Genomic DNA, 27017 nt, shown 5'->3' with positions numbered 1-27017 from the left:
CTCGTATTGCAAGGCGCAATCCAACTGCCGATCCATAAAAGTCATTTCAGACAATCATAGCGCCAGACATTTCTTATGTTCACCTCAGGTTACAATCACGAAGTCATGTTACAAGTACATGTTTGTCGTCCGCTAGTATCTGTGGTTCATTAAGCTCTTTGTGGACCTCAACCTCAAAAAACATGCGCCAGTACCCAGAATCGCCCACGACCTATGGGACTTGGGCTCCTGCTACAATTACGTTTTTTAGGCAGTTATTAGAGATACGTCTATGTATACCTCAAAATTCTGCGATGAGATTTCTTTCAATATGTAAATAATAATAATAATAGTAAAAATAATAATAATAATAATAATAGTAATAATAATAATTGGTATTTCTTTAAATATGCCTATTATAACAATGTTATCGGCAGTATATTGTTATTATGATCATTATTATTATCATTAAAGGTTTCCGAGCTCGTTCATTTGAAAATATAATAAATAGGATTTCTTAGCTATTTAGAGAATCGCATCTAATATATTGTTTTTCTTTTGCATAAAAATATTTTTGAAATATGTTTATAACTGTAACAAATACCCGTTATCGCTGTCTGCAATTTATTGATTTTAAGACCTGTGATTTTCCATTAAGTGTTTAGTTGTTAGAACGTAAATACCTACAAAAGTAAAGCCAGTGACAAAGTCTTTTCGCCGGAATCTAATCAGTGTACAGGAAGACTCCAGAAAGTCCTTAATTTTTTATAAATTTTTTTCTACTTTAAAGGTACTTTTTGTTAAGTAAATACGCCTTTTTGCAGAGTTTCTAAAAGAGCAACTCTTCAATAGCTTATCTCTTGTCAGTAGCCATAATAGACTGAAAAAGCTTGTCAAAAATCATCTGACGGAAATTCTCAAGAGATGTGTCGGGAACAAAATGGAAAAAACGAAGAATTACTTACATACTTTTTAAACGAAATTCTCAAGAGATGTGTCAGGAACAAAATGGAAAAAACGAAGAATTACTTACATACTTTTCAAACAGGAACACTCTGAATCACTACATAAAACTAAAGTTCATTATTACAAAACATTTGACCACAACACAAGAGGGTATCTGCTCTTGCCATATGCAAGCTAAAGCTTGGGAGCTATGTTATGTGTCTCATTAAAAATGTGACTTTATGTTTTCCTATTTCTTACTTTAAAGGACCTTATTTTGTCAAAGATAATCTATTGATAGATAGTATTTGTTATACTGTAAATTAGGGGCTTACCTACTGCCTTACTTCTACAAGAAAAAATGACCACACTTTCAAAACAAGTACTTTTAACTTGCTTGCCAAAAATCGCAAACCGTGACAGTTTCCAATAATCCCTCTGAGAGAAGGCTTTATTAACAGTTTGTTCTTTTTTGCTTTTTGTAAAGGGCGGAATCGGAAGACCTCGCTTGCTTTATTCAAATTCAAATTCAAATCTACTCAGTATTAGTAGTTTAACTTAGTTTGCCTTTTCATGTAGTGAATGGTTTCGAAAAATTGCATTTTGCACCAGGCTTTCAACATACCTACTTACCTTAGTTTGGAATATATTGTTGACCGTGACAGCCCCGCCGGCTCCAGTTGATTGTGACGCTTTATCGTTTTGAAGTCCATTTGAATATTTTTCCTCAAAAGGATTCAAAACTAATGAGATTCAAGTAAAGTAAACATCGCTGTTGTGATTTTCATAACAACAGCTGATAAGTACCCTCGTATCGCCAAACATTATATAAATTGATGTGCATTAGATCACTCATTGCAAGACACCAAGTAGATTTTACTTAGGAAATGAACAATCTTAAGCGTCAAGTAGAATTGTCTAAAAATTTAACAAGCCAGTAAAAACTGCCTCTGAGATTTAATGGCTTTTTTTGCATCACCATGGGGAATGCTTACATTGAGTGGACTTTACCAATGTTTTATGTATGATAATCTTCTTTGATTCGGCAACTTATGTCGCTCGCTTTGTTTCGCAATTGCCACTTTTAAATTATGCAAGGAAATCCTCAAACGCAACAGAAAAAAACATTACAGTTCATTTGGCTAAAACACTGAACCTTTGTTAACTACTGCTGAAAAGTCTTAACTTGCGGTTTATTTATCGCGGCGTTTGGCAGGCTTTAGCCTCGTACAACGTACAACTGAGTCTTGCGCGACTTTTGATAAAACTGCAAGGTAAATATTTTTTAATTTTTGGCTCAGTTTATTTACTGCGTTGTGGAAATTATCTTTAGAATCGAGCGGGTGAAGAAAAGCCTAAATGATTGGAACAATTTCTTTTTATTTCAACCCGGACGTCGTTAAGGAAGACATCAGTAATCAATACTAACGCCAGTCGTTGAATGCATGGTTTTCCCTTTTGCTCGCACGCAATGCAAGTGCCTTTTAATTTTCAGTACGAAACGTAATTTTATAGGGAATAAACATCTTTCTGCCGAAACTTAACAGAAAATATTCGTTGGATTAAGTGTAACCTGCAAACAGACGGGGCAGCTATATGTGCAGAAGCAAATTATCACAAAACGCGATTTTAAAGATGGTCGACTCATTCTATGAATAGGTTTTTCTTGTGGTAGGGACATTATAATTTAGAATCAAAGGAAGAGCAGAGAATACATTCAGAAAAATTACGCATGAAATTAAGGTCAGTTAAGCCATTCAGTACTAGATTTCTTTTATTCTTTTATCAGCCAATCGACCTATGAGAATCTATTCAATCAAACTTTCATTAACGCCATATCCGCCATTACTAATGATCATTGAAAAACCATTGTATTTTGAGCTATTTTGTCCACACGTTTACAGACTCGTTGTTTCCTTTTTAGCTCCAGTCAAACGAGAGAAATTTGCAAACTCAGAAAAAAAATTAAAAACTAGGGTTACCATTAATTTCTCCGACTATAAAATTTTACTCTTTACCAATATACTGCTGATTTACCATATTTTTTGACAAAAGTGTTTGAACGGAAAATGTCGGCGCCATTTGACGTTTTTCATTTAAACCGCTTTTGCTCGAGCTCGAAGCATCTTAAAGCTTTTAAAACGTAACTATAGTAGTTCCTTTTTCATTAATATCATTTCGTTCATCGTTCACACTTCTACAAATAAAACCTGTAACAGGCAAAAAATACCTTTTAACTCCAGTTCGGCGATATTGTGTAAACCACGATAGCCGATCAGTCTACATCGCGTCGCAGACATTTGTTTGGCGCGAATAATGCCAAAATCGTGTTAAACGAACGTTGCATGTTTCCGATCGCTAAAATAAATGTGAACAACATTGGACTACCTGGGATGGCCTCAATGATCGTCCTACAAACACAGTTTTCGATCGTGTCGCAGACCGCCGCAGGTTACAATCATGGAAACCTGTATTCAGATGTTGCCGACAGTAAACGTCAACATATAAAACTAGATAATCGAGAGATTCAGATTTTGTGACGACTACGAATACGAGATTTTCTCGATACTGAGTATTGCTCACGCGTGAATCAGCGTGATTTTGGGGTAAAAACGTGATAGCCGTCGTCATTCTACAAAGAGTTTTAGCGCAAGAATGTCGTAGTGGCAGGAACAAGTTATCAGATGTGTGAAGTTTTATCATTTTGCTATTGGGAGAGGGCTTAACCTTCTTCTGTATAAATAACCGTATTAGCTTTTTTGGTGAAAAAAGTAAAGTGACGCTTTCTGGGGTGTCTTTTTTTTGAAAACACGCGAAAAAACTTTAACTTACAACCGAAAATAAGGCAACTGCCCTAACGTATAACCCGTAACGTAGACGGAACAACGAGCCAATCAGATGAGAAATCGAAACAAATAGCTGCCGAGGATTTGAGAGGGAATGATTAACATCTTCCCCCGGGATCCCCTCTGTCATGCGCTTTATAAGAATGGGATCGCGCGCGGACCCTGGCAACGAGATTGCGGGAAATGATTTCATAAACGTTACTGCTAATTTTAATTGACCACTGATTGGTTAAGAAGTGACACATGCGCAACATCACAGTTCATCTGAAATCACCATGAACTTATTTATCATTTAATCAAAATGCAAACACAAACATATTACGAATACATTGAAATAGCCTCTGCAATATGAAACAGAATGTTTTTTAGAGAAGAACCGTTACAGCTTCTGCAATGTTTTGCGATTCTTTCATACTTTCTATTGCAAATAAAAAGCAAACAGACAAACAAACTAATTTGACAAGATGAATTAGTTGAAGTAAAGAAGTTTTTTTTTCAGTGTAAGAGAAGTTTCTTATTCCATTTTCAAAGGCAATGGGGGTTACAACAGCGCTGTTCGCAAAAGTACCTCGGGCCGCTGACATCCTCTAGAAGAAAGGTTATTGTGACGCCACTAGTTTTCATGAAGCAGTTGTTGAATATACTTAGTTAGGTCAGAATCTTGTAATTTTACATTTTCATAAAACGCCGCGATATTGTTCCTCTTAAGAGTAGCCCTGCACCATTAAGTTTCAACCCTGTAAAATTCATACAGTTGATGTCCGGACAAGTGCTGTTTGATCAGATGCCTGGTTGTTATTTTCCGGCGAAGGCTGTTCTTTTCCGCTCGAGGATTGAAAGGTGCTTCTGTGATATGACCTGACCAAGGACATGGCGGTGGATACTGGTTGTTGTAGACTGTATTCCTTACATATTATCTTGTAGCCAATGTAACGAAACGTTTTAATCATCTCCTTATTTCTATAGGCATACACGAAGGGGTTAATAGCGCTGTGGCTATAGTGACAAAACTTGACAAACTTGAGCAGACGATCCGTCCACAGGGGGGAGGGGAGGTCCTGCGGGTAGTATGTTGCCATGACGCTGACCACAAAGAGTGGTAACCAGGCGATAACAAACAACCCAGTGATCATTGCCACCGTCGCTGATAATCTTATCTCGTTTTTGTACGCTTTCTTGTGGACTCGGTGGTGTTTAAGTTTGCGCATGGGCCCCGAGCGAGCGTATACGTATATAGTGATGTAAGCCACCACGATGATAACGAAAGGCATGAAAAAACACGTAGTCGTCATAAGAATCGTGTAAACTTCCGTCCAGCGTTGAAATTGAACTGGTTGTAAACTCGCTATCATGGTGGCGTAAGTCCACGGAATCGCGATCATGGTGTAGAAAACTCGCCTTGCCAACGTTCTGTGACGTAACGGCCTGACAATCGCGTAGCATCTCTCAATACTTATGGACGTAAGCTGCAGAATAGACGCGCTCCCAATGAAGATATCAATGGTGATATAGAACTGGTAACCTGCTTTAGTGTAAGGACGCTCTATAAATAGGCTCAGAAAGATATACATCCAGCAAGGAATAGACACCAATCCCACCAGAGTATCACTCACGGATAGATTAATGATCAACGTATTAGTGACAGTCCTTAACTTCCGGTTAACCCAAAAAGAAGTGAGTACAAGTCCGTTTCCGGTTATGATAGTTATTATCAATAAGCAGTACAGCACCGTAATGATGGTGAGTTCTGGAAGTTTCATTTTAGCGAAAGCTTCTGGAGTTGAGTTTGTACTTCCGGTACTGTTCTGTCCCTCCATATTAACAGTTGTGCTCCGCTTCGGGTGAGTGTTTCCTAAACTGATTTTGGTCAGTACTCTTGTCAATACCTAGTATATAAGAGTAAAATAAAGCAAAAATTGCAAGTTACTATTAGAAAGTAAGAAAAGAGGACAAATTCAAATAACTAGCACTCTTCTAGTAGGAAAACACGAGGAAACCAAGCCTGGCTTCAGCTGTTCAAAACTAAGATGGATAACGCTATCCACCGGATTGCATTTGCTTAATGCTTATCCACTGAATAGAGATTTATCCGTTGTGCAGCGCTATTCAAAATTTGAAAAATCAGGGTCTGATTGGTTTGTTTAAACCGAGCAGCATGTGAGTTTAAGGATCACAAAGCAAAGGAATATTTTCTCTTACTTAATTTTCTCATGTTTCCCTATGATTAAGTTACCCTTACACTTTCTCTCTCTTTCTTCCCTATAACCCGTACTTGGTCCTTTGATGCTTTCTATTTTTCCTGGGGATACATTGCACAATTTTCCGGTAAAGGTATGCCCCTGGGGGACGTCAACGCCTGGGAGGGGGCACTCCCTTATAAGAGAAGAGAAATGATTTTGACTTGAGAAGAAAAAAATTAAAAATAGGGTAGGAAATATTCACATATACACCAGTTAGTAACCTAATGAGCTCAGAGGTTTTGGTGATGGACTATGTGGTATTTGTCTCCTTATCATCCCGCTTTATATTTAAAGTTTTGACCACTCCCAAGCCCCAAATTTTTCAATTTCTCACGTTTTTAAGACCTTTTAACATTCCCCAAATTTTTACTCTTTAAAAACTTTCGAAAAATTACCCAAAAAATTCTCACACATTTGTTGAAGCAATGACTACTACCTTATGGAGTCATTTTTTCAGTTTCAAAGCAGCTTTGGAATGAAGTAAGAGGGCAGAAATAAGCGAAAACAAGTGCCATAATGTCCCATCATGGCTTTTGACGAAAAATAAGCTAAGGGCTAAGGGTATTGACGAGAACCCCCCCCCCCAAAAAAAAAAAAAAAAAAAAAAAACCTGCCGTTTTGATGGACTTGTTTTGAGAGCCATTTTAGGATTGCAGCCAGATCCACTGCACTATTTTTTGATTTAAAAATTTAGTTATATCTTGACAAAAGAAATTTCCGGCATTTGCTTGTTGTTGGATCAAAGCGGATAGTGATGTGTCAAAACAAATTAAAATCTCAAACAATTTTCTGAAGCTTGGTGTATTTTTGCCGATAGATTTACTATGCTTTCACTATATGTAAATTAACCAATGTAAATACCCTAAAAGGGCCTATAGAATTTTCGACCTTTTCGCTTGGTAAACACACAGACAGACTACTATTCACAAAATTTTTTCCACTATCAGACAAATTAGCTGAGTTGGCTTTCAGCAACACGGCACCGCCGTTCTTTGACTTTTTGCTGTTCTGTAAACTGAAACACTTTTAAGTGTATCAATTAATGTTTAAAAACATCAAATTCTCGAACACAGAGCCAGCTTGTTGACTTAGACATGAATTCAGACAATTCTGGAAGAACGAATGTTTTTCTCTGCTCACTGCTTGCCCACTATTACTCCGTTCTTCGTAGCTGCCGTTGGATGGAAGGCTTAATGCAACTCATTAACGTAAAATCTATCCTATTCCTTCAATCCCATACTAACTATTTAACACCGACAATAAACCTGCCAACATCTTCTCAAAACCTTTCTACTTTTGCTTTCCGATAGTGCATGAATTTAAAACATGACAATAGAGAAAAGTCGTTTTTAGCCATCTTTAGAACAATGAAAAACATAAACAGTTCCCCCTGTTCCAAGCGAGCAAATATAAAATTCAAAAGTGATTGCATTAAGACTTGATGCGTTTAAAAGTTAGCACCTGATTAACTGAATTCATTCTGGTGTGAAATCTAGCGACAAAAGTAGCACATTGTTAACAAAGCAAACAAAAAAGTCCTTGCAAAAATCAAATTTCCCTTGCCCTTTTTTTTTTTATAAAAGAGTCACTTACAATATACAGTACCTATATACCAAAAAGTTCAAGCGCTGAAGGAAAAGGTAAACTCAACAATGTTATCAAAATACCTCACCAGCACTAGTTCAACTCGCGATTAAAACTGCAGGGATCCAAATTATTAACAGACGTTTCCTCATACAGGGCTTTGCCAACTGAAGTTTCTTCAGGTTCAACGCCAGATTCTCCCAGATCACGACAAACCGTGCCAAACATAGACGGTTAAGTTCATGTTGTTCGGTTGTTCTGCTTAACATTTATGCAAAGTGACGTTTTTTTTACAAGTTGCTTCATTAAAGAAGTTAGTTTTTATTGTTTTGAGTACGGAACCTTTGGAGTCATTGTTTATTTTGGATAATAGAATCTGCATCTAAACAATGTTAATCCGCGAGTGGCGTTTGTGATAACAGCTGTCACAATAGTTCAATTACCTTAAACGGTTTTAACTCATTACCTTAACATAATGGAAACAGACTTCTCTTTCCGCGTATTTGGGTTAGTCTAGAGTTGCAACCAATCATAGCTTAGATATCATACAAAGACGTTATCTATCAAAAATGGTAAAAGTCCAAACTGTCATCAACTACAAAACAACAGTTCACCACAAGCAATTCTGCACGCACGCTTGGACACACCATTCCACAAATGAAATGATATCAAACTTGTACAATCGACTGCGTGGTGGACTTGTGGCCTGTAATTAGAAACTTGACCTTGGTTACAGCAAAGAGTTTATTCCTAACTGATACGAGGGACACGGCTTTATCGCCCGTTAATGTTCGTGATGACAATCTATCAACTTATCATCCCACCCACAACGACTAATGGTGTAGCTAAGAAACGTTATGAAGATGTTTGTCGAAAGATAAAGGCCGTACACTGCGAGCAGTCTCTTATTTTCTTCAAAGTCGCTGGGGTAGGACGCACGAATGAGCGTTTTCAGTGCCAAACGCACCATGTCTGAGAACTCGACGGATCTTAAGAGAAAAGGCGGACTGCTCGTAGTCTATAAAGGCCGGGATGTGGTAAACAAGTCCTCTATTTTGTACCAAAGATGCTTCCTTATCCTGCGTAACAAGCGTTTCCGATCGGTTTCAGAACAAAGAAAGACCGAGGAACTGGCGGGATTTTCGTTTTGGCCGCGCGAAAAATGGAACGAGAGCCAAAAAATAAAAGAGGGGGGAGGGAGAGGGGAAGGAACAACAGTTCACACCACAACCACAGCGTCAAGAAACATCCGAAGTAAGAAAACCAGAACAGCTGTCTTCTGCTACAAGGCTCTCTCCTCCCCACAAGCTCCCGCTGGGTATCACAATAAAAATAGCAATAATCGAAAAAATATAAAGCGCAGGGGGACAGCCCTCCCCACGATACAAAGAGGCCACTGCAGAGGAGAGAGCGGGCTACAAGCCACCCCGCACTGTTGAAGTTCTGTCGGCGTCACTGGTTTGATGTGTTGTATAAGGCTCGCTATGATATATGTTATCTATGAAAACATTTTTTTTTCTTGCTTACTGCAGGGAAATTTTGACTGACAGGTTTTATCAGTTCCAATCAATTTTGCCCCACGAATTTTGACTATCGCATAAGTTCCCTTAAACCAGTCGCCAAAAAGAACAGAGGAGAAAAGTTTGACGTTTTAATTGCATCAAGTGAAACCTCTTTGGAAGAACCCGTTTGCATAGTACTCTCCAGACGTAGTTAATCGATAAACCGATAGTCGATCTTAATCGTTAGTAATCGATATCAGTCATCGATGAATATCGATTTCCGATATCGATCGATAGAAATTGGTAAAGAAAAAAGTTTTGACTTCGATTAATATAATGGATTTTCCGATAGAAATCCGATATCGATCGATAGAAATCGATAAAGAAAAAAGTTGTGACTTCGATTAATATAATGGATTTTCCAATAGAAATCGTTGATGACTTTTTTTATGTTCATTTTTGGGGAATTCCTGGGCCCAGTTGTTTGAAGGCCGATTAGCGCTTAACCCGGGGTTAAATTTAACCAGGGTTTCTCTTTCTTGTGTTCAAAAGCATTTTCTCGGATAATTTTTTCTGTTATATTTAGAGCTTTCAATCATCAACTTGTAGACAAAAAGAATTAAAAGTGAAATTCTTTTTAAGCTTTCAAATCTGAATTCAAATCTGGCACTAACCCTGGGTTATCTTAACCCTGCTTTGAACAACTCGGCCCTGGGGTTCTAAATCCAGTTGAGGACTCAGCTGAGATTTTCCCTAACCAGTGCTCGTGTTTCTTATTCCCGTTTCCAATTCTTTCCGCGAGCCATTTAATTTTATTCGGTAATGTAGACAATTTTCAAGTTAGATCAAACACTCTAGGAATACCATTTGCTTAATTTATTTTAGGCGATTTTTACGCCGTTGAACGGTTATACAATATTTCTCAGACGCACAATAACTGCATGAATAACTTTATTCCTGTTTTGAAAGCTCACGTTAAGAAATCGATTCTTTTGCAGTCTAGCTGTTGTCATGTAGCAATCCTAGACCCTACAATACACCTTTTGGGCCTTTTAATTAACGGCAGTACTACATAGTACTACCCTATGCTGGACACACATTACTCTCGTAACCAGATCTCACTCTGTTTTGCAGTGGGAGATCTGGATATGAGATTAGACATGCGTATTTTGATCTTGTTTTATTGATGTGTACTATATATTCAAGAATTTTGAATCTTTCTTTTTTTGTTGTGTAATGTTAAAAAATAAAAAAATAAAAGAAAAAGTTCTTTAACGGTAAGTGAACCACGTCGTGTCTGCATACAGATTGTCGTACAATAAATTATTATAAATTTCTTAGAAAATAGAGGCAAGTACAAACTCCGCCGAAAAAAAGTTTTATACGGAGAGGCTCTGCGCCATGGTCCAACGGCTCACTCTTTTATACACCATTTTTGATAGAAAAAGTACCCCGCTTTGGTATACCTTCTATTGACAAATGGTATACCCCTGTCACATACCTATTGTAGTTTACAACTTTGCATTCATTTTAACTGCTCTTTAACTGCACTGTCTTTTAAATAAGAATACTCAAAAACCACAACGTTTTCTTGAATTGTTCACAGCCATAAAGTGTATCTGTTAGGCCTTTTGGGCCGCTTTACAGACCGAAATGAAAGATTTTCTTACCGTTTCATTCAATTCAACTAATGAAATACCCACCCTTAATTCTGTTTACATGATCGACTTAAAAGCCATTTTTATAATAAACACTGACCGTTTCTTTTTTTCCGTAGTTTGCGAATACAGCAACCTATAGAATGTTTCACAAGAGATATGGCGTCTCTCTCTCGAAACATCTCTAGCGCCCGGGGGAACGAGAACGGGCGGAGAATGAGAGCGGGCGGGGAATGGGAGCGGGCGGATGTATCCACAGGCTAATTTTGCTGCTGCTCGAAATTTCAAGAACGACCGTTCAAGCGAAAGTTTCTGAATATTTTTTTTTCCTGTAGTGCCGTTTATTACACTTAAGTACCAGGTAGTTATAACTTTTGAGTTGTGGATATAATCCTAAAGTATGACCATGCAAATCATATTAAACAGTGAGTACTTTCTTGTGGTACTTAATCTGCAAGGTGGACTTAACATAAAATTAATTGAGTCTGGTTCTGTGAATGAAATCACCCTCTTTGGGAAATTAACTTTGGGGATGCTTATATCTTAGCTGCGAGTACTTCCCGTAGAGCGGGAGTGAAACAAAATACTTTTTGGCCAAAATCGAACTTTAAAAGTCGTTTTAAGCTTGAAAGAAAGCCACTCTTTTAAGTAAGCAATTCTATAAGTACTTGTTTAATCTATCTGCTCACAGTCAGCGAGATTTATTGCATTTTTTGATGGTTGTCAACGAGTGTCTGTTTCCACGTTAGAAGGTAAAGCCGCGTATTCAGTATTCGATTGCTAGCTATTTGATGTTAAAATTATTGAAAAAAATGAAAAAAACGAGACTTACCTTTTTAAAGTGCTGGCGATAGGGGGAACTAAATGTGTCCTCTTTTTCTAGTCTGGTTGATAACTTGGTGATAGCTTTGATGGCCTTCTACCCGCTTTAGAAAAAGATAATTTAACTTCTCATCAGTATACCGCCAAGAGAGTTCTTGGTACCGCCTTATGGTAATTCCAATCTTCTAGTCCAATTGAACTAAAAGATTATTCCAAAAACCGACAATAATTCGGATTCAAAGACACATCACTGAAATGGTGCGACAGAGTACAGTTTAACTCGTTAAAGATAAAATCAATTATTCAAAAATTATTTCCTCAAGAGTCGCGATGCTATGATGTCAGTGGTTTAAGCAAGACTAAACAAACATGGTGGCTGTACGTAATATTAAAACGGAGTACTTTGTTTAAATAAGATTACCGGTTAATTTGCCCTACAGCTAAAAAAAGGAGGCTTTTTCAATTTTATGTGACATTTTGGCGTGCTTTGATTGTCAATAGTGTAGAGGTTTAAGGTTTTTATCGTCAAAATACAGAAAGCCTTGTTAAATTTAGCCGGAAAGAAATTGATGGTAAATGTTTGGATAAGCTGGTTCTCTATTTGTTACAGAAATGAAAAAGATGCGTTAAAACAAGATGTAAATGTGAATTTAAGAACTGCAGCTGACTCAATAAGCTTGCTTTGTTTTCGTACAAAAATTACGCAGGTTGACAAGACTTCATGAAAACGCATTTTCATTAGAGGAGGCGATGATTTTCTCTTTTAAAGCAAACGGTAGAAAATCAAAACGCTGCTTGGCAGTTTAGGTGACGCTTATTTGGATTTTGGATGTTTTTGTTAAGGGCCAAAACAGCCGCCATTGACAAATTACATATCATGAGGGACTGGATACTAGCCCATGTTTTTTAGGATTATATTAATATCAAGAGCCTGGGTAATAGGCTCTTGTTAATATATAACTTTAGCTAAGGCTAAATAACGGCAAAGCTCCCGCTAAGAAATTTATAATCTACTTCAAACAATAAACTTGTCAAGATTGCAACGAAATCCATTTCGAGTTGAGCCTGCGATCAGACGAAAAGTGTAAACTTGTCAGTGGAGAACTCAGTGAAAAAAACAAAACACGCAATCTCGATAGGTGGACAGCTGACCCCGCAATACGATCATGTGATACTGGTCAGTGGATACCATGTTTTGACAGCTGTCAATTGACCATGGATGTGCAATATCAGGTTGCACGCTCCTACACTACCTAGAAAGTGTGACATTCTCAAATTCGTTTCCCTGTGGTGCGGACGGACAGATGGGCGCGGCGCATGGACATACGCGCATATGGTTACGTGACTGCCAAAACTTAATGTATGGATAGATAGCCAAATTTTCTTAGCTGTAAGGCACCGCCATCATCACAAGCCGAGAATCACATACTTAAAAAGAGCACACCAGGCTTTACAAAGTCTTTAACTTTGCTGTCAGTTTGGTCAATATTGAACAAGATATATATCCACACCCATTCAAGAGAATGTAAGGATTGCCGGACACTTGTTCTTACACTTGTGAAGGCAAAACCACAACGACAAACCAGTGAGGGTCAGCCGGATCTTTACTAGACCTGGATCAGTAAAATCTTGAGTACCAAAATTTTAAAATTAGAACAGTAAATTGATCCTTACGGCAGGAAGAGTGATTGCAAAAATAAAATGGTGAATTCAATTTGCCCGATATTTCAGTTTGCAACAAAAACCTTCAACGGTGGTTATAAGCAAAATGAGTATAGATACAAGATGAAAGTTACATGTGCCAGATTTGAACACATACCAAACAGAAAATGATAGGCTACTAAAAAGATAAATCACGTCATTAATGTCTATTCGTACCACAGGGTTCCAATGTCATAGCTTTGTCGATAAAGTGAGCCTCGCGTGCCTTTCTGACAGAGTCACAGTTGCTGCGGATTAGTTCTAGGAGAATAAGAAGGACGACGTTGATAGAGTGATCGGCTTGATTAAAATGTTCAAAGACAGGAGTAGAATTAGAAAAGTGGCTATATTCGAAGATGGAGCGGCTATTCTCCCCAAAACGTTTGTGGAGATGGCGCTTGGTTTCCTCAATGTATTGTTTGCCGCATTTTTTACATTCAATAAAGTAAGTAGGGTTTTTGGATTTAGAGTTTAATCATGTATATGTTGTTTCTTTTTGGTAGAGGTGAAGGTGTAGTCGGATTGGCCTTGCTATGAAAAGGGACAGGTAAGGCAGCGCAGATGATTGCATTTTGAAACGCCGGAAGATGGTTTTTATGTTTATATATTTCTTAGTAAATTTTGAAGGATTTGAATGTTTGGATGACGCAAATCTCTTTGAATAACGGCCTGATAAACACCAAACTTGAGGATTTCGTACGGCTCTTTTCATTTTTATCTAGTGTTGATAATGTCATATAGACGGACTCTTATCCAGTCCTTTGTGACATGAAATCCAATCCGGCAATGAACCCCGGAAGAGATTGACAGGGAAAGCTAAGGACCAAGGGAAGACTCAACCAACTCGTAGCAGATAACCTTAGTATTGATTTGTTGTTCAATACCTCTCCTTTTCATTTTAGAAATCCATTTGCCTCTCGTGGCTCTAAATTTGTTTACATGATACCACCACAGAATGTCATGCCGGCGCGAGTCACACCGAGGTGAGTTCACCCCGGTTTTTTTACCGGAGTGAGAATTTTCCGGTACGAGATTTCGCGATATCATGTTAACACGAAAAGACTTCTCGTTTCGGTGTGAAATTGGTCTGCCGTTAGACTGGAACGGGTAGCGCATGCGTAATGTTTGCGATTTGAATCGCACGTGTATTTTATCAACATGAAGTATATCTTCATATAAACGCGATATATAAAATGACCCAGTCAGTAATGTAAATGCAGTAAAATGCGATACGAAATCAAAAAGTCATCCCGGTATGAAACGCGCGCCGGTGCGAGTTTTCTCATGTAAACCCTTCTTCAGCTTTGGGTCCTTGAAATCTTCATCGCGATTATTCCATCTAGCTCACCGAACGGTGACGAATTTTACTGGAGTTGAATCAAGTTGTTGGAGACTTCATCCAAGTTCAAAGGGAGAAAGGAAAATTTGACGTTACGAGCCCACGTTTTCCTATAGACGTGTGTTGCTTAAGGAAATTTAAGTCATAATGGTTCTTACGTAACTAAGACAAACGTCAGCGAAAATTTCACGTTAAAAGTGAATTCGCACAGTTGCAAGCTTCCTTGCAATAATTCCGTTTCCATCAATTTGTGAAATGTAAGGGAATTTTACCGGAGTTGAATTCTTAAGGTCATTATCCACTCAGGTTTACAAAGGAAAAATAAAAAAAGAAGCTCAACCCAACAAAACCACCATCTTTAGTCGTCTTTTGTTTGCTTACTCCATAAAAAGCAAAATTATGAATTTTGCGCGCAGTGAAGGCAAACAATGTACCAAAAAGTGTGTGTTTTGCCACGGAGGTTATTGTTTTGCACTAAAAGAAAAATAGACAAACGATTTGGGTCGCTTTAGAAATAATAGCTGTTAAGGAGACGGCAATTGTCATAACTTTCGCCATTCACCAGACTGTTCGGCATTTCGTTATCACACAAAGACAATCCAGGGCCGAAAAAGTAATTTTTTGGGGGGACTATTTATCATCATGGACCAAAGCACCAACTACAGTTGAATAGATACGAATTTGGTTCCTTTATTTCTTGCAATCCTCTCCCAGGATGATTTTCCAACTTCTTTGTTTCTCAAAAACCAGCGTCTTTGATTCAATTAATGAAACGGTGACTAGCTATACATATTAACATTATAATTATGATGTACATGTAATGTACGGAATTGAAATAATGAAAATTAAGCATCACGTACAATGATTCCTGAGGCTAAAAAACGCGCGCACGGATCGCCCAAGTTTAAGCGTCTATTCGGAGAAGATCATATTGCGAAATAACAGTTAAGGTCGACAGTATTGTAGAGTTTGTTTGGAGTCATTACTTTATGTAGTGAATTAGGAAAGAGGAATGTTCGAAAATTCTCTATAAACTGCCTCACCTTGTTCCCATGGAGCATTTCTTGTTGTCTGTGCTCTCGCTTTGCTGATTTGAGGCGATTTCAGCGAGTTTTAGTTAGTATCAAGAATTAAGGGAAGTACCACCTGCTTAACAAAACCCCAAAGGCTTACAATTATCCTCCTTTTTGACCAGGTGCAATTTAAACGTTGCAACTTGTAAATGTTTCATATGCAAGGTATTGTCAAAAAGAGGTTTGTTAAACGTTTTTTATTGGACACATGCCTGGATCATTGCTTGTTAGTGTCCTCAAATTACACGTAAATTATCATCAATAAAAAGTTAAGATCAAGGTGGATTTTCATATTTTTTGGGAGCCCTTTTCGAGGGCATTAAAGAGATTAATAATTAACCATAGCTTCTAGAAATCCACACTTGTACTTCTTCTTTACAAGTCACTTTTATGAAAACTAATAATAATGATGATGATGATGATTGTGATGGTGATACTTTTGATGATAAAAATAACAATAGTTTTAAATTCTATTATTTTCTTCTAGCATTAACCAGGAGAGTTAAACACACCATCGGTCACATTTCATGTTTGCGAGGAGAGTATTAAATAAAACCTATAGAAATGAATTTATATAAATAAATAAATCTACCTATATAACCACAAAGTGGACCGAACTGGCCAAGGACTAAAACTTGTTTGGTCTGACCCACGAAATGTAATGTTTGCGTTCGTAGAAGCTTTCTAAAATTTTAAACCGATTTCTGTTTACAGGAAAATCCCAATGTATGATTTTTATCGCAAAGTACTCCAAAAAAAAGTATGGTCCAAGGTGCCGGCGAACTTACAGACAGTCTTCTGCTGGAAGTACACGTTATCACAGGTGGCCCAAGCGAAATTAAGAGTTTGTATGGCAAATAAAACTCACCTCAAGTAAATTAGCCTGCCTGCAGAACGGGGGCTATTTTTCCTCGCGTTGTTCAGGAGAGCACGAAGCGGGACGTGGTGGACGAGAAACGCGGGAATGGGGAAGGCACGGAAAAATCGCGCCTTTCCCCGTCGTGGGTGTCTCGCGCTCCGAGTCTGCTTTGTGCTCGCCTGAAAAAACGCGGAAAAATAACAGCTGTAGGCTACAAATGCATCAAGTAAAATGGGTCAAAGTTATCAGTAAAGTATAAAATTAATATTGTTACCTGGTGCCGTTGTGTTTCCGTTCTACGACGTTTCAGCACGATTTGAGAATTATAACATCATCTGACTTGACAGTGTGTTTGTTCATAATCCTCGAAACGTTTGAGTTTTAGGTTGTTTTAATTTTACTTTGAGCTGAAGTTGATTAAATATTTGCCAGTTTGAAGTAGATTTGAAAAGGCCGGATATGAATTTAATATAGCTTTCAAGATGAACTTTTCTTATCATCAAAAATCACAATTTACTGAGATAATAGTCGGTAGCTTACCCACAAAAAAGTGGCGAACAAGCTTCGCTTTTAATTAGTAAAAACTTTAGTTGGCTCGATATAGTTTTTCAGCGTCAATACCTCCCAAGTTTGAGCATAAACTACGTCGCCATAAACAAAGATTTGGAAAAATTGCCGCCACAGTTGTATTAGATAAAGATGAAAATTTGTTATGATCAGGGTTGCAACGATATCGGTGTTGTCATAGCAACGAAATGAAGCTATTACCTATTTTACTTGCTGCAGTATTTCTCGGCACTGGGAACTGTTTTTCCTGAATCGTTCACGGAAGCTTTTTCCTCCAATAGCCGCCTCGATGTCGTGAAGTTTAAGCGAAATCTGTAAGAGCATTATCGAGATATTTTGGGATGAAGTTTTTATGGTCAGAAACACAGTATTAAATGGACAATCTTGATGTTTGGCTGTTGTCTCTAGAAAAAGAAGCGCTTTTGACATGCAAATTCACCTCATAGTAGTCTCAGTCTCTTTTTAAAAACGTCTGTGAAAGATCATGGAGATAGCTCGAGCCGATTGCTAGAACGAAGGGTTTGATTAGTATGTATCGAAGGGCTCTTGTAAGCGGAATTCAATAATCTTGAATATAAAAGGAAGGTTAATCTCAAGAATCTTGAACTTTTTAAAAAATCTATCGAGCGGTTTAAAAATTATTCGCTAATTTGTTAAAGTAGACCAAAATGTTAACAAACCGCTAACAAGAGCGCTTCGATACATACTAATCAAATCCTTCTTTCTAGCAATCGGCTGGAACTATCTCCATGATCTTCAGTCATACGTTTTTAAAAAGATTAAAACTATTATGAGGTGAATTTGCATGTCAAAAGCGCTTCGTTTTCTACAGATAACAGCTGAACATCAAGAGTGTCCATTTTTTACCGTATTTCTAACCATAAAAACTTCATCCCAAAATATCTCGATAACGCTCTTACAGATTTCGCTTAAACTTCACGAACATCGAGGCGGCTATTGGAGGAAAAAGCTCCCGTGAACGATTCTCGAAGAACAGTTCTCAGTGCTGAGATATACTGCAGCAAGTAAAATAGGTAATAGCGTCATTTCCTCGCTATGACAACTCCGATGTCACTGCAACCCTGATCATAACAAATTTTCATCTTTATCTAAATAAATACAACTGTGGTGGCAATTTTTCCGAATCTGTGTTTATGGCGACGTAGTTTATGCTCAAACTTGGGAGGTAGTGACCCTGAAAAACTGTATTGAGCCACCTTAAACGTGGCACGTATTAACCTCTATGGACTTAAGGCAGAAACCTACGATCGCGACTTTTTGTAAGTCAAATGTAGAACGCGCGCGAGAGCTCTTGCCACTAATGGAAAAGATTCTGTACTTATAAAAAATCTTACTTCAAGACTTAAGGCATGTTCTGTAGAAGTCGTTGCCCTACCTTTTACCACACCCCTTTCCTACCTATTCATATCAGCCACTTCTCCGCAACGTCACTTACCTCTCTCCCGAGGTGCCAGTCCCACAATAAAGCCGAAGAAAAGACGAACGTATTGAAACTAAAAAGCAAGGTTACTTAGGGAGTGGGGTTCGTATAAGTCTTTGTGTCGCCTGAATTTCTCTTAGTTAAGCTCCCTAAGAGTTGCTGTAGACTACTTCAAATGTTAAGTGCGCTTGCCAAAAGTCAGAACTGGATGCATGTTCCTAGAGATTTTCTCTAAAACCAATCACTTTCGTGCACACGCACTATTTATTTATTTTTAGCTGGATACGGTCCTAATCAATAGTTGGATTCTCTTTACGACTGGACTGGTCTGGCTGGCTGTCATTTGTCAAACGGCCTAAAATTTAACCGTTATATAGCCAACAAAGAAGGTAATTTTTGTACAGCAACCGTCAAAATACAGATTCTGATATTAACCGTGAGTCAAAGAATTTGAAGGTATTTCAAATCTCACTATTTCAGGTGATCCTCACGGACTTCTAGCTCCTGAAGAATCTCTAAGCTGGAAAACCAGTTCGCATATTAAAAAATGTTTTTAAAAACACTCTCTCTAGACATATTACAAGACCTTACAACTTGCTTATATCTGGAAGCATTTCGAAATTTCCAAAGAGAAAGGCTAAGACAACTTCCAAAACACAACAATTAATATTAATTTATACTCAATTTATTTAAACTCTCGGACTAAATTTCTACTTAATGACTGTCAACCGTCAAAAGCTCTAGGATTTAATCGTAAACCGTCAAACCTGGAAAAAATTAACCAACCGTAAACCGTGAAAGCTACCAAGGCGCAATACCTCGCCTGCGTCTCTCTGATTGGGTCTTGATAAGCACACTTAACATTCAGCAAAACCTTAGTTCAAAATGTCGTTCATCTGAAAAATGTCTAAAACTGAAATAAGGAAAGGAAATTGATGACTTTTTTTTACTTAATTACTTCATTTCTGCTCGAGAATAATGACGTTTCATCTGACAACTGTCGCTATTTAATCAAGTCGGAGATGTGTAAGGGAAATTCTAATATTTGTCAATTTTTTACCTACTGGCACCGACTGTAAATTAGGTGTCTTTGTCATGGTCAATTGAAATAGTATATTCTAGACACCACTGATATAAAAGGACGACTTTTTTAAAGAAAACTTTTCCCTGAATTTTGACCCAGACACTATCACTAGACTAAAGACACTAAATTATATTACTGATTTAGAAATTTAGTCCGGCACTTGCTTCTTATTAGATAAAATACCGCGGTAGCAATTTATAGACAAGACCTATCGCCCACTACAGACCAAGCATACATGCTAATGAAAACTCTTGATCATGTAAATAATACAGCATGAAACTTAGCTCTTCTTAGTTAATGTAGTCTGGCTATCGATCAAATCCTGATTACCGGAATGGTAATACTTATTTTTAGTATATACAGTGTATATGACAAAATGAAACTTAGTTTTACCTGAATTTTAATCGACCAAATTTTGCCATATTACCCCAGTGCTCCATCAGCTGCTTTGGCTTCCTGTTTCATTTCGTATTAATTTTAAGTTTTTAGGCAGTTTTAACTTTCAAAGCCATTCATGAATTAGCATGCACCGTCCTATATCAATGATCCTGTTAAAATTAAACCTTTAAACTCAAGATATAGACTGCGATCTAACGACGCAATACTTCTGTCTCACCCGAATTTTAAAACTTTAACAACCCTGGGCGACCGTGCTTTTGTTGCAGCGGCGCCTAAACTCTGGAACGATTTACCTCTGGAATTAGAATGGCCAAATCTGTTGACACTTTAAAGACACATCTTTTTAGTAAAGCTTTTCATTCATAGCTAGGTTTACTTAATACCTATACACGACTATGCAATTTTTATTTATTTTAGCAAAGCTTTTAGGACGTACCTTTTTGTCACGCTTTTTATTCTTAGTTAGGCTTTCTTTGATATTATACACAACACATGATGTAATTCTTATTTTTCATTTAGTTATTTTTGTTCTATGTACTGTTGTAATGCGCAGTAGATCATCTCGCCATGAAAACTGCCCAATATAAATTCTTAATTATTATTATATTACTATTATTTGACCATGGTTGCAAAGGGTGATTAAAATAGGAAACTGACCAAGCGATAGTAAATTAGAATATTCTGGCATTCTGTTTGGGAGAGAAAGATATCAGATTAGTGAATTTCAAGGCCACTTTCCCCCTTTTAACTTTTGCCGACAGTTATTTCCTGTATACTCGGTTTGCGAGGCTCGAGTATCTCAATCAGACAAACGCTTCCGACTTCGGCAAGAAATTACGTTCAAAACTCTCCTGTGCTTTTCTAATATACATGTGCTTCCCTCAGCTTTAATTGTTAAACACTTCCTCACTCAAAGTAAGCTGGTGGTCTATTCATTAAATGTTTTTGTTGATGTTTTTTTGTGCGCCGAAAAGATTCTCATTACAGTATCACTTTTGAAAGTGATTTAAAAATCATTTTCTAAAAATGCACAATATCTTTACCCTCACCGCTCTAATGAAAAGTTGTTATTACAAAACAATTGTGCCAAATACACGGTCAAATTAAATCTTTGTTAATGACATGTTTTCTCGTGAGTGACCCTAACCTTATGGGAACCTGACTTAACCTAAGTCAAACTGTGCTTTGAGTCGATCGCATCAACTCTTTTCACATCGGCATACATAATACAAAGGTCGACTCATGATTTTTGCTAGTACAAATTTCGGGAGTCCCCTTTTATTCTGTCATGACGCGATCGAGATGGTTATTTTTGGAAAAGTCTTTCTGTTAAGTAACCAAAAAAAGAACACCTAATGATGATAAGTATTTGATGTTAAGATCGACAAAAGTTCCCGTTTGGCGACCCCCCGAAAACAAAAGAATTTGAAAATTGAGAAAGAACTGACGGTTTACAAACAAAATTATCTCTTTTTCTTTGAAACTCGATAAGACCGTCACATTTCCGCACGTTCATTACAAATTAAAATAGTAAGCTTGATCTGTGACAAGTTTAGCATAAAATGCTGAACACACGTTCAGTTCAATCGATGTCTTGTTTATAGCGACTCTGCATCCGAAAAAAGAAAGGAACTCGGAGAATCCGTTCAGTCCATAGTGGTTTGCTACTCCATAACAGCAATGTTCAAGCCAACTGAGGGAGAAGAATTGGCGAGGGATTTTTTCGTCTTCATCTTGATGTCTTTTATTTTGGTTGGAAACGCCCTGATTATAGCAGCGTTCATAAAAAACCGCTTGCTTCGAACAGGATCGAACGTTTTCATCGTCGGTTTAGCTGCGTCTGATTGGCTTGTGGGAGCGATAGCCATTCCTCTTTACGTGGCGAATCTCAAAAAAGAACTGCCTGGCACGCTTTTAGAAAGGTCTTACATCACACTGGACATTTTTAGTGGAACAGCATCCGTTTTCCATCTAGTGTCTGTCACTGTGGAGCGTTATATCGCCATCACAAGACCTTTTCTACATCACACTCTCCTACTCGACTCTTATTATAAAGCACTAGCCCTCGTCTGGGCCCTATCTTTAATTCTCTCCTGCCTCGACTTCATGCTTACACCCAAAGTCAGCAGTAAATACCCCTTCTATATCCTCGTTACCTTGTTTCTTCTCGCGCTTGTGACGATTGTCCCTTTAGACATACTCATTTTTAAGATTTCTCGTTCGCTGATTCGCAACACTGTTGAGCTCGCCGTGCATACAACCAGAAGCAACGAGTCCTTAAGAAGGAAACTTCGCCGCGAGAGAAGAACGGCTGCAACAATCACGATTACGTGCGGGGCGTTTTTTGTCACGTGGCTTCCTCACCTGGTAGCAGCGTTCGTGTTCACATTCTGTTTTCCTTGTAATCTTTCCCCGGTGGATATCGGCCGCGTGGGTGCCTTCGTCAAGTGTATGCAATACGCTAACAGTGCATTGAATCCGTTTGTGTTCGCGTTTCGCGATGCTCAAATTAGAACAACGATAAAAAGGATCATAAACCCCTGCTTGAACATTGTCCAAACGGCCGCAAGTTCATCTCAAGAATCGTCGTAGATTTTTACGACAAGTAAGCCTTGGGATGTGCTTGATCTATTTGAATAAACAAAGTAGCAACACGACACATTATCAGCGATGGAACTCTTTCACACTTCAATATTCTGTGAAGTATTTGTTGGATCAAAAACTGATGGCCTGTATATACATTTAGAGGGAGATACTTGTTTATTTACTGCAGCAATGACATTGTAAATTACCTTGTGCCACCAAGTAATCGTAGACAGCAGATTTACACAGGGGAGCGTGCATGCCAACAACGCAAGATATGGTTAGGAACTCCGGTAGAATTTTACTAAAAGACTTCAAATAATATCAATAATGACAGCTGTAAATAAAAGAAAAAATAAACTTGCAGCAGCACCTGGACTGGTGACTCCTCTCTCCGTTGTGCTATGTTTGTAAAATTAAAACTTCACTAGATATAAGATGTTAAAAGACTCTTAAAACCTAGAGAAATAAACTAAACTGCACGCCTTTGGGGACAATGGTTCTTCTACCTTATCAAGAGTTCAGTTACGGAGTAACAATACTCTCCCTCTTGCCTCAAATGCATTACTTACTTACATACTCGGGAAATTGTACTTAACAAAGGGATTGTTTTCACAAAACAGGGTTTCCGCCCAGTTAGAATTAACTGCATAACTTTATAAGACGCACAGATTGAAGGCTGTTCAAATAAAGACTCAACCTGTTCTTGCAACGATCAATTCGTTTTTTATTAACTTTTTTTACGTTATTTGTAACCCTCCTTCACTGAAGTGAATTTAAAATCCGACCATCCGCTTTTACCGCGGGCTATTTAAAGATTTGAAAATAAATTCAGTTTGAGGGTTTGAAAGTTGTTTACAAGATCGAGCAGGTCGCATGAGGTGACGTCACAAATCATATACCACGTGAGCAAGTGGCGGGAGAACAAAGGGTATTCAACAGTCAAACGGAAGATTACTGGGTTATTGTGGTGAATAACCGTGAAATGGCTGGTTAAAAGACTCTATAAAGCGATAATGGGAAGCTTCAATGTCTTAAAAGAAGAGTTAGATGTACGTCGCAGATAACTGATTCTCATTGTCTGAGATAAGGTAGGGGAAATTGCTTTGAAAAGAGATTTGACAGACAGTGATAAATATTTTAATCAAACTTGAATTTGAAACTGCCCAGACCTAAGATGAACGACACTTTTATAACATGCACTGACTACATTTTGCTGACATTTGCGAACTGGATTCTGCTGAGAGCTTTTTGAACTTTGCGGAAGTAAAATTTTGAAACTGACGGCGTTTACTGTTTACGACATGGAAGAGCTTGATGCGAGAGCAATGAAAGAACACTTGTAAAATTAACGGGTCCCAGTCCTTGCAGGTTGCAGTATGTGGTGTTTGTTTAGGTCAAGTAAATGTAATTTGTAACTCGTTGAAAACCTCCAGATTTAAAGAAAATGGAAACTTACCGTCGGAAAAAAAAAAAAAAAGAATAGAGACTTTTTCTGACTAGCGTTTATTTCAATTATCCTTAATCCCCACTTCTGAAAGAACACATTGGAATCAGACAATTGTGCATCGTATAGAGTTCTTCGCGTTAAGGAAAGTATAGGGCAGAGAGTTAAGAACAAACGCCACCTAATCGTAGCCAACAGTTACCCAGCACCTAACAAACGACTTACTGACGGGCTTAGGCAAAATTTACAACCATCGAGTGACTGGATTGCCAACAGTTTGACTAACAGTAAACGACCTTTATAACTGGACAGAAGATGGATCGAAACGCATTTGGGGAGATAGTACGAGAGTGAAATAAAATGTCGGAAAAATTACATGGGCCAACACTAGGTTTCTGTTCAAGGATCTACAGTCGAAGTTCTTCTTGCGACCACAATCGTAATTGAGCAACATTGTGATACCCCATTTGAGTTATGACTTAAACTCTGTAAAGAAAAGCCATCGCCAGCGACCACATACACATACCATACACATACCATTAATACTGTTTACAGGTAGCCTTTACAACACCTGACGGAGGATCATGAGGTTATCCCTATATTAAGATCTCTCCTTACAGATACCCCACCCAAATCAGGAAAGGTTGACCACACCACCGTCTTTTGCTCTTTTCGAACAGTGGTGTGGGTTCTTTTACGTCCCACAAGAACCAGATACGTGAGTACTGTGAGACGGGACCTGCAGTTTTCGTCCTTATCCGAGAAGACTAGAAAGTCTAACCGTTTGCAGATGTAATTTCAAAGGCAGCACTTTCTTCTCAGATATCAAAATACCCTGAGTGTTGGTCCGTCCGGGTTTTTTTAGCTTGTTAGGTAATAACCTAGTGTAATCATTCAGATTGAGCTTATTTTCTTGATTTTTCCCGCAGACGACCACCTCCTGTAAGCGACCACTTTGTCGTGCACCAAGGGTGGTCGCATACAAGAGAGTTGACTGAAGTCAAACGCTTCTAATTAACCACTGGGTTTTATATTTTTGCTACTTTCTGCCAAGGTTGTCTTATGAGCGGGATCTCGCATGATGTTGAAGATTTCACTTTACCTTCGCACGAGCAGTTCAGTATCGAAAGCATGCGCAGAAAAACACTGATTCCAAAACTCAAGCTCACACTCGAATCTCGTGTTCACAGGCTGGGTACGCTGAAAGGTCTCCCCCGCCTTTTTCTCTTCCGAAGAGCTTTCTGTTTCTACTGGGGACTCATAATTTTACTATTTATTTACCTTAAATGGAACTATCCTCTGTATCTGACAAGCAACGTCAATCGGAACACTCTACGAGACTTTGGTAGGGACTGGTGCCGAATGCGCAACGCGAGAATAGACTGGAAACGAATACGAGAACCCTGTGAACAAAACACAGTCTACGAATACAGCTTGCCCGGATGGAGCAAGGAAAATAGAACGAATGGGCGCTTCAGCTTTCTTGATTTCATGGACATCCACCCTGCTGGTGAATTTAGTAGGCTTATGATTCGTACCCAGACCGCCTATGGGCTTATTAAATCAGTTGGCGGAGACTATTGGCGAGTGTTCATTTCAGGCCCTACTGGATTTGCGCCAACTGTGTTTGATCACGGAAATGGCTCCTATGAGATCTTGTTTCTGATTCTTCGCCCTGGAAATTATTGCGTATCGGCTGTTCTGGATCATTCTATATGTGAAGGCATGAAGGACCCTCCAGACTACTGGTTTATCTCGGGTAAGAAAACAGTGTCATGGTAACCAACTTACAAAGAGCGCCTTTAAAAGGCCATGCTCACTAAAACTGAATAGCGCCCTTGTCTTTATTTTGAAAGGGTTCAGCCAGGGACGAATTTATTATCAAAACAATTTTACCGTAAATGATCTAATAGACGTCCGGAGCGTTTATTTAATTTTAGGTGTCGTTTATTAGACAACAGACATTCGTTTGATAGGGAGCTTCAATTAGGTCATTTACGGTAAACTGTAGCCAAGCATACTCAAGTACTAAGGTACCAGCTGCAACTATTGAGAACAGATACTTGTAAAATGTAGAGCAACGCTGATGTATACATTAAAGTCTACCCTCAATTCTCAAGCGTACTCCAAACATGGTCCTTTATGTTTGCAGGAAATACCCATGGAAGCAACCAGCCTCAGGGCATTCTGGGTGGAAAGCAAGTGTATTTGATGCATCCCTTAGCGGGCGGAGAACCGCTGTGCTTTGAAGTGCCCGCGAGCAGCGGGCCAATGAGAAGAGATGGTACGAACTATTCTTCCTTGCCAGTACATTAATTCCTATTGACTTGACTCAAAAGAGAATGACCTAAAACGTTGCTTAAAAGTTGTAAATACTAAAATAGGAGCCCATGGGAATAGTTAGATATTTTTACAGTCCCTTATTTTCCCTGTTATTTTCGGGAAAGACAGAACGAAAGGGCGCCCTCTTGATTTCATCTGGTGAACGATGGTGACAGTGAGCTGGAGAACTTCCACAATCACGCGGACAAACACTAGGTTACGAATAGTCTTGGAGACACTGAAATGAGGGTCCTTACGGCCTGTTAACTTCCTTTGCTGGGCTTGACTGTAATTTACACATATATTTTATTCACTGTACCTTTTTTTCAGAAGAATTTTTAAGTTATGGATATGGACATCCGTCCCACTGTGGTACTGACTGTAAGTTTTTATCAGATGGATTTGGCTATTGGATGAATGGTTCGTGGATAGCGTATGCTCCTGGTAAGGCCCTTTACCCTCTATAACTGAGTTTTATTTTTCACTCAGTATTTTTGGAAGCAAGAGTACGTTTAATTTGCTGTCTGTAAATGTTGTTTTATGCTCCAAGATTTAGGGAAAATGCACTTTAAGTTATACAGCATTTCTCACCACCTGCCAATCCTAACTAATATAGCAATCTTCAA

At 38.3% G+C, this 27017-nt stretch overlaps 3 protein-coding genes across 4 annotated transcripts in view; 2 read left to right on the top strand and 1 right to left on the bottom strand.

Moving 5' to 3' along the window:
- Positions 1 to 4182: 4182 nt before the first annotated feature.
- Positions 4183 to 7852, bottom strand: LOC140943883 (histamine H2 receptor-like). Its single transcript, XM_073392998.1, has 2 exons — positions 7683 to 7852; positions 4183 to 5656 (listed from the first exon to the last, which is right to left on the bottom strand). The coding sequence occupies exon 2, from the start codon at positions 5585 to 5587 to the stop codon at positions 4517 to 4519; it is 1071 nt and encodes a 356-aa protein (XP_073249099.1). The 5' UTR covers positions 5588 to 5656; positions 7683 to 7852; the 3' UTR covers positions 4183 to 4516.
- Positions 7853 to 21719: 13867 nt separating this feature from the next.
- Positions 21720 to 22631, top strand: LOC140944483 (D(1)-like dopamine receptor). The gene has a single exon (XM_073393621.1). The coding sequence runs from the start codon at positions 21720 to 21722 to the stop codon at positions 22629 to 22631; it is 912 nt and encodes a 303-aa protein (XP_073249722.1).
- A 920-nt stretch (positions 22632 to 23551) lies between these two features.
- Positions 23552 to 27017, top strand: part of LOC140944067 (uncharacterized) — a 6590-nt gene continuing 3124 nt past the window's right edge. Inside the window, exons 1-4 of one of the 2 annotated variants that reach the window (XM_073393180.1) lie at positions 23552 to 23713; positions 25124 to 25828; positions 26222 to 26353; positions 26725 to 26835. In XM_073393180.1, the coding sequence (XP_073249281.1) occupies positions 25132 to 25828; positions 26222 to 26353; positions 26725 to 26835 (940 nt within the window). In that variant the 5' untranslated portion in view covers positions 23552 to 23713; positions 25124 to 25131. Of the gene's footprint in view, positions 23714 to 25123; positions 25829 to 26221; positions 26354 to 26721; positions 26836 to 27017 lie in introns of both variants that reach the window. The other variant, XM_073393179.1, reaches the window with a different exon arrangement.

Source organism: Porites lutea, chromosome 7 (genome assembly GCF_958299795.1).
Source record: "Porites lutea chromosome 7, jaPorLute2.1, whole genome shotgun sequence".
Classification (NCBI taxonomy): Eukaryota; Metazoa; Cnidaria; class Anthozoa; order Scleractinia; family Poritidae; genus Porites; species Porites lutea.
The sequence above is the reverse complement of the archived record's forward strand: the minus strand, read 5'-3'. Positions and strand labels throughout refer to the sequence as shown.

Bases quoted from the DNA above. Each gene is read 5' to 3' on its own strand.
- LOC140944483 (XM_073393621.1), top strand. From the start codon at position 21,720: ATGTTCAAGCCAACTGAGGGAGAAGAATTGGCGAGGGATTTTTTCGTC.
- LOC140943883 (XM_073392998.1), bottom strand. From the start codon at position 5,587: ATGGAGGGACAGAACAGTACCGGAAGTACAAACTCAACTCCAGAAGCT.